Genomic DNA, 13,924 nt, shown 5'->3' with positions numbered 1-13,924 from the left:
GGCATAGTGTCTAACCCTAGGTATTCAAAAATGTTTCCCTCAGTCTTCTAGGAAAATAAAACAAAAATAATAATAAAAATAAAACTGAAAATGTTTCTGTAGTAAGGACCAGTATTAACTATATAGAATGGTCACTATTTATTGGTCATAGCTTTATAAATAAATAGTTTTCTGTTTGGGGGCATCATTATCCCCTTTTAAGTCTAAACTTGAATAGACTTGAATATGAAAGACAATTCAGATAAAGTCAATTGAGATTTAATTCTATAGATAAAAGTAGTGTCTATGCTTATAAAATCTGGACTAAATCTATGTAGTAGGAAAGTATGAATTAGAATACAACTTTCTAGAAGATTTAGCTTAAGGAGAGTATCCTTGGAAATGCATACCTTTTATGGGGGAAGGCAAGTTTGGGTTTCAAGTATTATTTTCAATAAATATTACTTGTGATTCTTTTTAGAGTTGGTGATACCCATGCAAGATCAGAACACATTCCTGAGCAGCATATAGTACTGAATGACTTATGCCTAGTTCTAAGGAAGTCTGAACCATATATTGAAGGGCTGCTGAAAGACATCCAGCCATTAGCACTGCCATGCTCATTGAAAGACATTGTTCCACAGAATTCAGTAAGTGAGACTTAAATTATTTCTTCTTCCGGGGGCTTAATATCTCAATTTTAGCCATGTATTGCCAGTTAGATAGCAAAGTGTAGATTCAAGGCACCAATTCTTTTGGTTAAATACATTTTGCATAATAAACTATCAGTGCTGGTAAAAAAGGAAATGAACTTCATTTTCCATAATTGGAAACATTCTTAATGGGAAATCGAGTTGAATAAACATATACAAATGAATAAACATATACTTGGAATGAATCCAAGTAAACCACTAAATTTGAGTCACATATGGAAAGAAAAATAAAATTTAAAATATGGTGTGGTGTGTATTTCTATAAATTTCCTCACTATTTTCATGGCACTTCATTCATTAGTTGTAGCCCACATTGCATTCTGCTTTGATTATTTATGAATATCCATCCCCTGGCAAGATTTAAAAACTCTTAGAAGACAGGAATTGTAAGAATATATGTTAAACGGTTATATTATGAAGGCTTTGAAAGGAGGAATCTGTGTCTTTGCCTACCATTATATTCCCAGTGCTTAGCAGATTACCTAGCACATAATAGGCATTTAACAGATTTTGAAAGAATGAGTAAATGAATAAAAAATGTAAAAGGAAACATAAGTATTAGCACTGGTGTTTTCCTCAAAATGGTAAAATTGGTTTAAATTTTGTCTTTTATACTTCTTTGCATTTTCCAAGTAAACTTTATAATCTTTAGAAAGAGGTTTTTTGTTTTTAAGGAACTTGTAGCTTTTAAAAATTTTGAGTATATATGGCACACACTGTTACATTAGTTTCAGGTATGCAACATAGTGATTCACCAACTCTGCTGGAGGTATCACAATTCCAGATTTCAAAATATACTACAAAACCAAAGTAATAAAACAATATGGTACTGGCACAAAAATAGACTTATAGATCAATGAAACAGAATAGAAAGCCCAGAAATAAAGCCATGCTTATATGATTAATCTATGACAGCATAGGTAAGGATATACAATGGGGAAAAGACCATCTCTTCAATAAATGGTGCTGGGAAGACTGGACAGCTACATTGCAGAAGAATGTAACTGGACCACTTTCTTATGCCATGCGCAGAAAGAAACACAAAATTAATTAAATTTCTAAATGTGAGACCCGAAACCATAAAAGTCCTAGATAAAACATAGACAGTAATTTCTTTGACATCGGCCTTAGCAGTATTTTTCTAGATATGTCTCCTCGGGCAAAGGAGAAAAAGCAAAAATAACATATTTGGGACTACACCAAAATAAAAAACTTGTGCAACAATGAAGGAAATCATCAACAAAACAAAAAGGCAACCTACTGAATGGGAGAAGATAGTTACAAATGATATATCTGATAAGGGGTTAATATTCAAAATATATAAAGAACTTAACACCAGGAATGTGTAGTTTAACCCTTGAAATTCACTTTAGGAATGGGAACTTAAAGGTTCAAAGATCAACTTAAAAGTTTTTTTAATGGGTGAATATTTTTCCTTCTTATTTAAGTAGCATATACCTCATATATTCCTAGTTAAATGGAAACTAAGTTAACTGATGATTATAAATATCTTGACTGCATTACATGGCTTCTATTATACTTTTAGAATTACCTTTTTTTTTCTTTATTTGAGAGGGAGAGAGGGAGGGAGAAACCACAAGCAGGGGGGAAGGGTAGAGGGAGAAGGAGAAGCAGACTCCCCACCAACCAGGGAGCCCAATGTGGGGCTCAATCCCAGGACCCCGGAATCATGACCTGAGCCGAAGGCAGATGCTTAACCAACTGAGCCACCCAGGCGCCCCAAAGTTACCTTTTGAATTTGTGTTATTTAAGTGGAAAATCATGTTTATTTTAGAATATTTATAATCTTCATCTTAATATTCAGAAGTGAAACTAAATCCTAAAATACAACAGCTTAATGGACACCTTGAAACTGTTCATAAAAATCAGAGTTTGAGGGGTACCTGGCTGGCTCAGTTGGTAGAGCATGTGACTCTCAATTTCGGGATCATGAGTTCAAACCCCACATTGGGCATAGACCTCACTAAAAAAAGATTCATATATTGTACATACATAAACACTGACCTTGGGTTTCTGGCCCTAGCAATTGTTTAGTGTCTGTGGTTGAGTCCTTTTGCTCAAGTTTGCAGACTTTGGTTGTATTTTGGATTCACAAAAAAAAAAAGAAAGAAAGAAAAGAAAAAAAAAGCTAAATCCAGAGCATTGTACCATTAGAGCTAATTGTAATTACCAAGTACGTTGGAATTTTACTTTTTCCACAGGATGAAGGCTGGGGAGAAGAAGCTAAAGTAGAATTTTTGAAAATGGTAAATAACAAGGCTGTTTTAATGAAAGTTTTTAGAGAAGAAGATGGTGTGCTAATTGTAGATCTGCAGAAACCACCAACAAATAAAATAAGCAGTGATATGCCCGTGTCTCTTAGAGATGCCTTAGTTTTTATGGAGTTAGCAAGGTAGGTAACTTATTAAAACAAATACTTCTGAGATTATAGTTATGAATTGGAATAACAGAGTTTACCTTTAAAAACTATGGACTGACTCTAAAGTGAACGTAATCTAAGAGGTTAAAAATATTGCTACCAGAGTTTTCTAAGTACAGTTGTCTGAAAACTGCATTCAGATACTTTAAATAGAGAAATTAAGGTAACTCAAACTATTTGTAGATACTGAACATTTTTTAGACTTTTGATAACTTCATAAACAGCTCCACTAGGGTTTTAAGAATTATAGTTTAACAGTTCCTGACTTAAGTTTTCTAACCTTTGGAATAAATTCGTGATCACCATTCTTTATTTAATGTATGAATCCAGAATAGATACTTAAAGGTTCTTCCTCCACCCCCATCACTGATGAACAAAGTAAGATGACTAACGATAGAGATAGTGAAAGATACTAACTTTTCGTCCTGAGTGATGAGGTGACTCTGGAAGTGACCCAAGTAGGTCTCATTGTGGAGAAATAAAAGTACTATTAGAGCTGGACAAGGTCACAGAGACCTCTCAGGGGGCCTTACTGAGTGCTACCATAGTCTGTGGTTGTCAATTCCTGAAAGAGGAGAGACTTTGAGTAGAAGATACAGGTCTGGCTCAGAAATGTCCCAACACAAATTTGAAGGTCAATTACTGATTTTTGAGACTTGACCTCTTATTTAAAACCTGGTTTGATAATTGAAGACAATACCAAGAAATACATTAGAAAAGAAATTGGAAGGGGAATACTCTTGGTAGATAAATCAGTATATGTACAAGTCCTTTCTTCAGACCAAGTTGCTGAGAGAAGAGAGACTTTAAGAAAATGGCTTGCTTATACTTTTGATTGTGCTTTTAATCAGGTTTAGGTTGCAATCACCAAGAAGCCACTCAGAAAAAAATATGACTTTACACTATCACCCACCTATTTTGCCTAAAGAAATGACAGATGTTTCAGTTATGGTTTGTCATATAAATAGTCCTGCCGATTTCTATCTTCAGTTGGTAAGTATTTAGTATTCTTTTGAGACCAAGTATTTTTTCAAATTTTAAGTAGAAATGTGTAATGGAAATGAGTACCCAGTATGAATTTTAGAGCAAACAAATCACTGTCAGTCTTCTGTACATTTAAGTTTCTTAGCTGCAACTATAAAAGAGAAATTCACATGATTCATAGTAAATTGAAAGAACTCTTCGTCAGGCAAATTAGTGAAATATGGAAAGAAAGGACAGTGAAGGAGCCCTAATATGTGTTTCTTGCCACCTTATGAAATCTAGAGAGTAGGAAAGCTCATAGACCATTCATCAGAACACTGTGAGAAGGTATCTCATTGTGGTTTTGATTTGTGTTTCCCTGATGCCGAGTGATGTGGAGCATTTTTTCACGTGTCTGTTGGCCATTTGGTTGTCTTATTTGGAGAAATGTCTATTCATGTCTTCTGCCCATTTCTTGATCGGATTTTTTGTTCTTTGGGTGTTGAGTTTGATAAGTTCTTTATAGATTTTGGATGCTAGCCATTTATCTGGTATGTCATTTGCAAAAATCTTCTCCCATTCTGTTGGTTGTCTTTTGGTTTTGTTGACTGTTTCCTTTGCTGTGCAAAAGCTTTTATTTCAATGGAGTCCCAGTAGTTTATTTTTGCCTTTGTTTCCGTTGCCTTTGGAGATGTGTCTAGCAAGAGTTGCTGTGGCCAAGGGCGAAGAGGTTGCTGCCTGTGTTCTCCTCTAGGATTTTGATGGATTCCTGTCTCACATTTAGGTCTTTCATCCATTTCGAGTCTATTTTTGTGTATGGTGTAAGGAAATGGTCCAGTTTCGTTCTTCCACGTGTGGCTGTCCAATACCATTTGTTGAAGAGGCTGTCCTTTTTCCATTGGACATTCTTTCCTGCTTTGGCAAAGATTAGTTGACCATAGAGTTGAGAGTCCATTTCTGGGTTTTCTATTCTGTTCCATTGATCTATGTGTCTGTATTTGTGCCAGTACTACACTGACTTGATGATTACAGCTTTGTAATAGACCACCTCACGCCAGTCAGAATGGCTAAATTAACAAGTCAGGAAATGACAGATGTTGGCAAGGATGCGGAGAAAGGGGAACCCTCCTACACTGTTGGTGGGAATGCAAGCTGGTGCATCCACTGTGGAAAACAGTATGGAGCTTCCTCAAAAAGTTGAAAATAGAGCTACCCTATATACCCAGCAATTGCACTACTAGGTATATACCCCAAAGATAAAAATGTAGCAATTCGAAGGGGCACCTGCACCCCAATGTTTATAGCAGCAATGTCCACAATAGCCAAACTATGGAAAGAGCCCAGATGTCCATCGACAGATGGATGGATAAAGAAGATGTGGTATATATATACAGTGGAATACTACTCAGCCCTCAAAAAAAATCTTGCCATTTGTAATGACATGAATGGAGCTAGACGGTATTATGCTAAGCAAAATAAGTCAATCAGAGAAAGACGGGTTATATGACTTCACAGATATGTGGAATTTAAGAACAAAACAGGAGCATAGGGAAAGAGAGGGAAAAATAAGACGAAATCAGGGAGACAAATCCTAAGAGACTCTTAATCATAGGAAACAAATTGAGGGTTGCTGGAGGGGCAGGGTGTGGGTGGATGGGGTAACTGGGTGATGGACATTAAGGGGGGCATGTGATGTAATGAGCACTGGCTATTATATAAGACTGATGAATCACAGGCCTATATCTCTGAAACCAATAATACATTATATGTTAATTAATTGAATTTAAATTTAAAAATGTTTAAAAAAGAATACTGTGAGAAAACCTGTTTCTGACAGTGGACATCTGAGAATTTATACATTATTACTAGGTAATTTTCTGAATTTGAACACCAAAATAAATTCAGATCAAAGTCATTTCATATTAAATTTTGAATGTGGACTGATGGATTTGTTTAGATAGCTACTAACAATGAGTTCATCCTTATTGATCTCTTTGTGTCAGTGCTTCATATGAATGAATTCATTCTATAGGCCATAATGAGTGAATAATTTATTAATCTTCACAACAGTCCTATGAGAAAGAAACTAGTGTTTTCACTTAGATACGGAGACTCTAACCAAAGGGATGAAGCAACTTGCCTGAGGTTACACAGCTGTGGGTAGAAGGGAAGAGCCAGGATTGAAGTGGGCAGTGTAACTTCATTCAGAGCCTGTCATGTTAAGCACTGTACCACACTATAAGGGCTCCCCTGATAAATTGTGGAAGTCTGCTTATTTGGCACTAAGTAAGGACTTGCATATATTTCTTTCACTGAATTTTTTTACAGTGTCTTTTATTTAAATTGTAGTAAAACATATGTAAAATATATGACTTTAGCCATTAAATGTATAGTTCACTACCATTAAATACATTCAGTGTTGTGCAACCATTGCTATTTTTCATCTCTAGAACTGTTTCATCAACCCAAACAGCTCTGTAACCATTAAACAACAACTCCCCATTTTTCCTTCCCCTGCCCCAGCCTCTCATAACCTGTCCTATTTTTTTGTCTATGAATTTATCTATTCTAGGTAACTCTTAAGTGGAAACATAGAATATTTTTCCTTTTGTGTCTGCCTTATTTCACTTAGCATAATATTTACATGTTGTAGCATGTATCAAAATGTCATTGTTTTTCATGACTAATATTTCATTGTATGTGTATACTATATTTTGTCTACCCATTCATCTGTTGATGGACACTTGGATTGTTTAAACTTTTTGGCTATTGTGAATAATGCTGCTATAAGTATGGGGGTACAAGTGTCTATTTGGATCTCTGCTTTCAGTTCTTTTGGATATATACCTAGCTCTGGAATTGCTGGATAATATTATAATTCTGTTTAACTTTTGAAGAGCTACCAAACTGTTTTCCACAGTGCTGCACTATTTTGTATTTCCATTAACAATGCATAAGAGTTCCAGTTTTTCCACATCCTCACCAACACTTATTTTTTAAAAAGCCGTTTTAAGGGTATGAAATTGTATCTCATTATGGATTTGATTTGCATTTCCCACATGGCTAGTATTGTTGAATGCATTTTTTCACGTATGTATTTATTAGTCATTATAAAATATCTTTGGAGAAATACCTATTCCAGTCCTTTTACGACTCTTGAATTGGATTATTTTGTTGTAGGAGTTCTTTATGCCTTAGGGATATCAATCCTTTATCAGATACAGAATTTTCAGATATTTTCTCCCATTCTGTGGGTTGCCTTTTTAGTCTCTTGGTAGCATTCTTTGATCCACAAAAGTTTTTAACTTGATAAAGCCCAGTTTATTTTTTCTTTTGTTGTCTGTGCTTTTGTGTCATAGCCAAGAAATCATCGCTGAATCTAACATTATGAAGCTTTTCCCCTGTGTTTTCTTCTAAGAGTTCTGCAGTTTTAGCTCTTACACTTAGGTCTTTGATTCATTTTGAGTTAATTTTTGTATATGGTATGCAAGAAGTGTCCAATTTCATTCTTTTCCATGTGAATGTCCACTTTTTCCAGCACCATTTGTTGAAAAGATGGTCTTTTCTCCATTGAATGGTCTGGGCGTGCTTGTCAATACTTAGTTAACCATATATGTGAAGGTTTATTTCTGGGATGTCTATTTAATTCCATCAGTCTATCTATCTGTCCTTATGCCAGTAGCACACTGTTTTGATTACTATAGCTTTGTAGCAAGTTTTGAAATAGGGATGTGTGAGCCCTCCAACTTTGTTCTTTTTCAAGACTGTTTTGGCAGTTTGGGGTCCCCTGAGATTTCTTATGACTTTGAAAATGGGTTTTTCTGTTCTGCCTAAAAACATCACCCTAAATTTCAGTAGCGTTTGCATTGAATTGTAGATTGCTTTGGGTAGTATTGTCAACAATATTAGGTCTTCCAGTCCATGAATGTGGGATGTCTTTCCTCTTATTTTTATCTTCTTTCATTTCTTTCAGCAGTCTGGTATGGTGTAGAAGCATTACAGGTCTGTTCCCTCCTTGTTTAAGTTTATTCTTAAGTGTATTCTTTTTTTATGGTATTGTAGAAGGAATTGTTATTTTAGGTTTGAGGTTGTTCATTACTGCTTTGTAAAATGTAATTTATTTTCCTGTCTTGATTTTAGATCCTGTAACTTCACTAAAAGGCTTTTTTGGTGGGCTTTTTAGAGTTTTATACATTATAAAATTATGTTAGCTGCAAAAAGAGAGAATTTTATTTCTGACAATTGGAATGCCTTTTGTTTCTTTTTCCTATTTAATGGCTCTGGCTATAAGTTCCAATATCCTGTTGAATATAGGTAGAAATATAGGTGTCTTTTTCTTCTGTCTGAGGGGAAAAAGCATTTCTCTTTTACCATTGACTATGGTATCTGTGGGTTTTTCCCATATGGCCTTTATCATGTTGAAGAAGAATCCTAGGAATAGTTTATTGAGTGTTTTTATTACGAGAAGACTGTTTAGTGTTGTCAAATACAGTTTTTGCATCATTTGAGATGATCATGGTTTTTATTTTTCCTTCCTTCTGTTGATGTGTACTGCACTGTTTTTATTTGTTTTATATTTTGAACCATCATTGCATTCCAGGAATGAGTCCCCCTAGATCATGACATATAATCCGTCTAATATTACACTGTATTTGGTTTGTAAGTATTTCGTTGAGGATTTTTGCATCAGTGTTCGTAAGTGATACTAGTCTGTAGTTTTCTTGTCATGTCTTTGTATGGCTTTAGTTTCAGGTAATGTTGACCTCTTAAAATGAGTTAGGATGAGTTTCTGCCCTCAGTTTTTTGGCCAAGAAGGGCTGGTGTTCTTTTTTAAGTTTTTATTTAAACTCCAGTTAATTAACATACAGTGTAATATAAGTTTCAGGTGTACAATATAGTGATTCAGCATTTCCATACATCATCCAGTGCTCATCACAAGTGCACTCCTTAATCTCTATCACCTATTTCACCCATCCCCCCACCCACCTCCCTTCTGGTGACCATCAGTTGGGTAGAATTCATCAGTGAAGCTGTGTGATCCAGGGCTTTTCTTTATTTAGAAGTTTTTGATTACTGATTCAGTCTCCTTGCTAGATACAAGGCAGCTTAGATTTTTCTGTTCATGATTCATTCTTGGTAGGTGTGTGTTTCTAGTTATAGTAGACTCTTATAATCCTTTTTATCTTTCTTTCTGATTTTAGTAATTTGTATTTTCTTTTTTTCCTTAGTCTAGTTAATGGTTTGTCAATTTTGTTAATCTTTTCAAAAACCAACCTTTGTTTTTTTGTTTTACCCATTGTTTTCCTATTTTCTATTTTATATCAAAGCTCTACTCTTTATTATTTTCTTCCTTCTGCTAGTTTGGGGTTTATTTTGCTTTTTTTATTTCCTTAAGTTTTATAGTTTATTTATGATCTATCTTTTTTTTTTTTTTACTGTATGCATTTACAGCTATAAAGTTCCCTCTTAGCACTGCTTTTACTTCATCCCATGAGTTTGTTGTGAATTTTTTAGTTTTCTCTTAATTTCTAGTCTCCTTCCATTGTGATTAGGAAAGACACTTTGTATGTTTTCAGTCTTTTAAAATTATTTGAGGCTTGTTTTGTAGCCTAACATATTGTCTATCCTGAGAATGTTCTATGTGCACTTGAGAAAAAAATGTGTATTCTGCTGTTGGCTTGAATGTTCTGTTACATGTAACTGGTTTACACTGTTGTTCAAGTAATCTATTTTCTTCTTGACATTCTTTGTAGTTCTGTTTTTGAAAATGGAGCATTCCTTTTATTGAACTGTCTCCATCTGATCCCGTCAATGTTTGCATCATGTATATTGGGGCACTGATGTTTGATGCATATGTATTTGTAATTGTTACATCTTATTGGTGAATTGACTCTCTTATCAATGCATAATGTCATTCTTTGTTTCTTGTAATATTATCCGGCTTGAAGTCTGTTTTGTCTGATAATAGTATAGCCACTCCAGCTATCTCTTGGTTACTGTTTGCATGGAATACATTTTCCAATTTTTCACTTTCAACTTGTGTATGTTTTTGGATCTAAAATGAGTATCTTATAGATAGCATATAGTTGGACCATTTTTTAAAATCCATTCCGCCAATCTCTCTCTGCCTTTTAATTGGAGTGTTTAATCCATTTAAAGTACCTATTAGGAGCACCTGGGTGGCTCAGTCAGTTAAGCATGTACCTTCAGCTCAGGTCATGATCTCAGGACCCTGGGATCGAGTGCTGGATCAGGCTGCTCCCTGCTCCATGGGAACCTGCTTCTCCCTCTCCCTCTGCCTGCTGCTCCCCCTGCTTGTGCTCTCTCAATGAATAAATCTTTTTAAAAAATAAATAAATAAAGTACCTATTAATACAAAAGGTTTCCACCATTTTGCTATTTTCTATATCTTATAGCTTTTTTGTCTCTCATTTCCTGTATTCCCTCTTTTGTGTTTAGTTGGTTTTTTGTAATGTCATTTTTTAATATTTTTGAATAACATCGTCATAATACATAACAAAATTTACCGTCTAACAATTTTTAAATGTACAGTTCAGTAGTGTTAACTATACTCACATTGTTGTGCAATAGGTCTGTAGAACTTTTTCATCTTGCAGAACTGAAACTACACTTCTTGAACAATCACGCTCCATTTTCCCATTTTCTCCTACCCCTAACCACTGACAACCACAATTCTATGAATTTCACTATTTTGATACTTCATATAAACGGAATCATACAGTGTTTGTCTTTTTGTGGATGGCTTACTTCATTAGCATAGTGCCCTCAAGGTTCATTCATATTGTTGTGTGAGAAGATTTCCTTCTTTAAGGCTAATATTCCATTGTATGCATATATCACATTTATTAGTCCATTCATCCATCAATGGACATTTGGTTTGCTTCTACCTCTTCACTATTGTGAATAATGCTGCAGGGAACATGAGTGTGCAAATATATAGTTTCATGTTTTGATTACCTTATTTCCTTTTGTATATATCTATAAATTTTTTATCATTACCATAGGAATTACATATATACTAAAGTTGTAACAATATGAATTTCACCTACTTTAGAGTTTTGCACAAAAACTCTACTCATGTGCAGCTCCATTTTATATTATTGATGTCACAAATCTTTATACATTGTGTGCTCAATAACCTAGATTTAGGGACACCTGAGTGGCTCAGTTGGTTGAGCGATTACCTTCAGCTCGGGTCATGATCCCAGAGTCTCGGGATCGAGTCCCGTGTCAGGCTTCCTGCTCAGTGGGGAGTGTGCTTCTTCCTCTGACACTTTAAATATATCTCCCTGTTGTCTATTGGAATTGAGGGCTTGTCCTCATGCCCTGGAACCCAGGAGGTGCAGCAGAGGATGACACAGCCCTGCCTCTCAAGCCTGTACCCTCTGGGCTTCGGGTGGCAGTGGCAGACATGCCAGCCTCTGAACCACCTTCGGGGTCATTAAGCTTTTTTCTTGAAAGATAACACATGTTCAGGGCTGATAGCCCTGTCAGCTCACTTCCTGCCTATAAAATCCCACAAGTCCAACAGCCTTCCTTCTTTCCATCTCTGTCCCCTTAAGTTCAAGCTGGTAGTGTTTCTACTGAAATGATTGATTGGATCCGCAAGTCACTTGCCCATAGTCTCTTCAGCGGTGTCCAGCCACACCCTTGGTGAACTCTCTAAGTATATATTCTCATTGTTTATAATATAGATAGACTATGAATTTTATAAATCCTTCAAGTTCTGGTTCCTATATGTTTAGCAATTCCTTCTTTATCTGTCTTCTCATGTTTTATTATAAACAACAAGGAGAAACCAAGCTGCCCATTCAACATTTTGCTTAGAGACCTCCTCACTAAATATTAACGTCCTACTTTCTGTTCAACAGAACACAATTCAGCCAAGTTCTCTACTACTTTATATCAAGGATTTCCTTTCTTCCAGTTTCCAGTAACATGTTCATCATTTCTGTCTGAGATCTCAGCAGAAGCATCTTTAACATTCATATTTCTACCAAAATTCTTTTCAAGGCAATCTGGACTTTTTCATTCAAGCACTTCAAAACTTCTCCTCTACCCATTACCTAATTCCAAAGTCACACCCACATGTTAGGTATTTGTTACAGCAACACCCTACTTCTCAAAACCAAAATCTGTATTCATTTCCTAGAGTAGCAATAACAAAGTTACACAAATTAAGTGGGTTAAAGACCATAAATTTATTGTCCCCTAGTTCTGGAATTTAGAAGTGTGAGATCAAGGTATCAGTAGGGTATGTTCCTTCTTAGGGCTATGAGTGATAATATGTTCCATTCCTTTCTCCTACTTTCTGGTGGTTAGTTGGAAATTTTTAGTGGTCTGTGACTTGTGCTGCATCACCCTAATCTCTGCCTTCATCTTCACTTGCATTCTTCTGTGTTTGTCTGTGTACTAAATCTTCCCCTTTTAATAACACCAATCATATTGAATTAAGGCCTACCCTAATGACTTCATTTTAACTTGATTATCAGTTAAGACTCTGTCTCCAAATTAGGTCACATTCTCAGGTTATGACTCCAGCATATCCTGGAGATACAAGTCAGCCCATAACATTGACCTTCTTGGATTTGTAGATTCATGTCTGTCATCAAATTTGGGCCATTTTCAGCCATTATGTCTTCAAATAATCTTTTTGCTCCTTTCTCTCTCCTTCTGGGACTCCCATAATATGTATATTAATATGTCTAATGGTGTCCTTGGTCTCTATTCAAGTCCCTTAAACTCTCTTCCCTTCACTCTTCCTTTTCCTCACTTAATGATTTCAGTTGTCCTATCTTCAAGTTCACTGACCCTTTCTTATGCTTGTTTCAATTTGTTTGATTCCTTTTTATAATTTCTGTCTCTTTGTTGGTATATTCATTTTGGTCCTTTATTGTTTTCCTGGTTTCCTCTAGTTCTTTTCCATGTGTTCCTTTATTCTTTGAACATAAGACAATTGTTCTGAAGTCTTTGTCTAGTATGTCCTTTATCTGGGCTTCCTCCAAGGTGGTTTCTGTTTTGTTCCTATGAATGAGCCATGTTTTCCTTTTTGTTTGTATTTCTTCTGATTTTTTGTTGAAAACTGGGACTTTGACTATTATAACGTGATAAATAAGATCTCCACCTCCCTGGGATTTGCTGGATTTTCTTATTGTTGAGGACTACAGTGGTTGGTTAGTTTTGAGACTTTTTCAAACTATTTTTGCAAAGACTATTCCTTTCATGTGATCACTGAAGTCTCTCTTCCTTTAGCTTGTATTCAGCAAATGTTTTGACAGAGATTTATTTGAATGCCAGGAGCTTGATTTGGAGTTTGCTTGGTTGCTATAAACCATTGACTTTTCCATGGTTCTGACAGTTTGTAGGGCTTCTCTCTCTTTTTCTTTTTCCTCCAGTGTTTCTGTGGGGGAACAAGAGCTTAGAGCTTCCTAGTCTTCTATTTTGCTGATGTCATTCCTCTGTTGAATTTTTCACTGTTCACTCTGGATGGAGGAATATGAATAAAACCTACTTAGAAATAAAAATTTTTGAAATTTGAACTTTTTTAAAGTAATGAAATGACAAAAAACAGTCACAAAATTTCCACTTGCATTATAATACTTAAAAAAGAAAAACTTCATTTTTTGCCGTTTGAAATAGATTTTAAAATATTTTTTAACCTTAAGAATTGGTATTTGGAGAGATAATCAGACATTTATCCTTGGTGTTTTGGGATTTTTTTTTTTTGGTGGGGGAACTATGTTTTAGGTACTATAAGAACTTTAAGAACTTAAGTAAACAAATAGTCTTATTTATTAATAAGAGAAAT

General features: G+C 35.2%; 1 protein-coding gene across 1 annotated transcript in view; it reads left to right on the top strand.

Annotated features, from left to right (window-relative positions):
* RNF17 (ring finger protein 17) overlaps positions 1-13,924 on the top strand; it is a 122,783-nt gene that overhangs the window by 38,079 nt on the left and 70,780 nt on the right. Inside the window, exons 13-15 of the mRNA XM_087864918.1 lie at positions 461-629; positions 2,915-3,105; positions 3,984-4,125. Coding sequence (XP_087721044.1) covers positions 461-629; positions 2,915-3,105; positions 3,984-4,125 — 502 coding nt within the window. The remainder of the gene's footprint in view (positions 1-460; positions 630-2,914; positions 3,106-3,983; positions 4,126-13,924) is intronic.

Source organism: Ursus americanus, chromosome 10 (genome assembly GCF_024610735.1).
Source record: "Ursus americanus isolate L20-20 chromosome 10, mUrsAme1.1.p, whole genome shotgun sequence".
Lineage (NCBI taxonomy): Eukaryota > Metazoa > Chordata > Mammalia > Carnivora > Ursidae > Ursus > Ursus americanus.
Note: the sequence above shows the minus strand (reverse complement) of the source record. Positions and strands in the feature narration are given on the sequence as shown.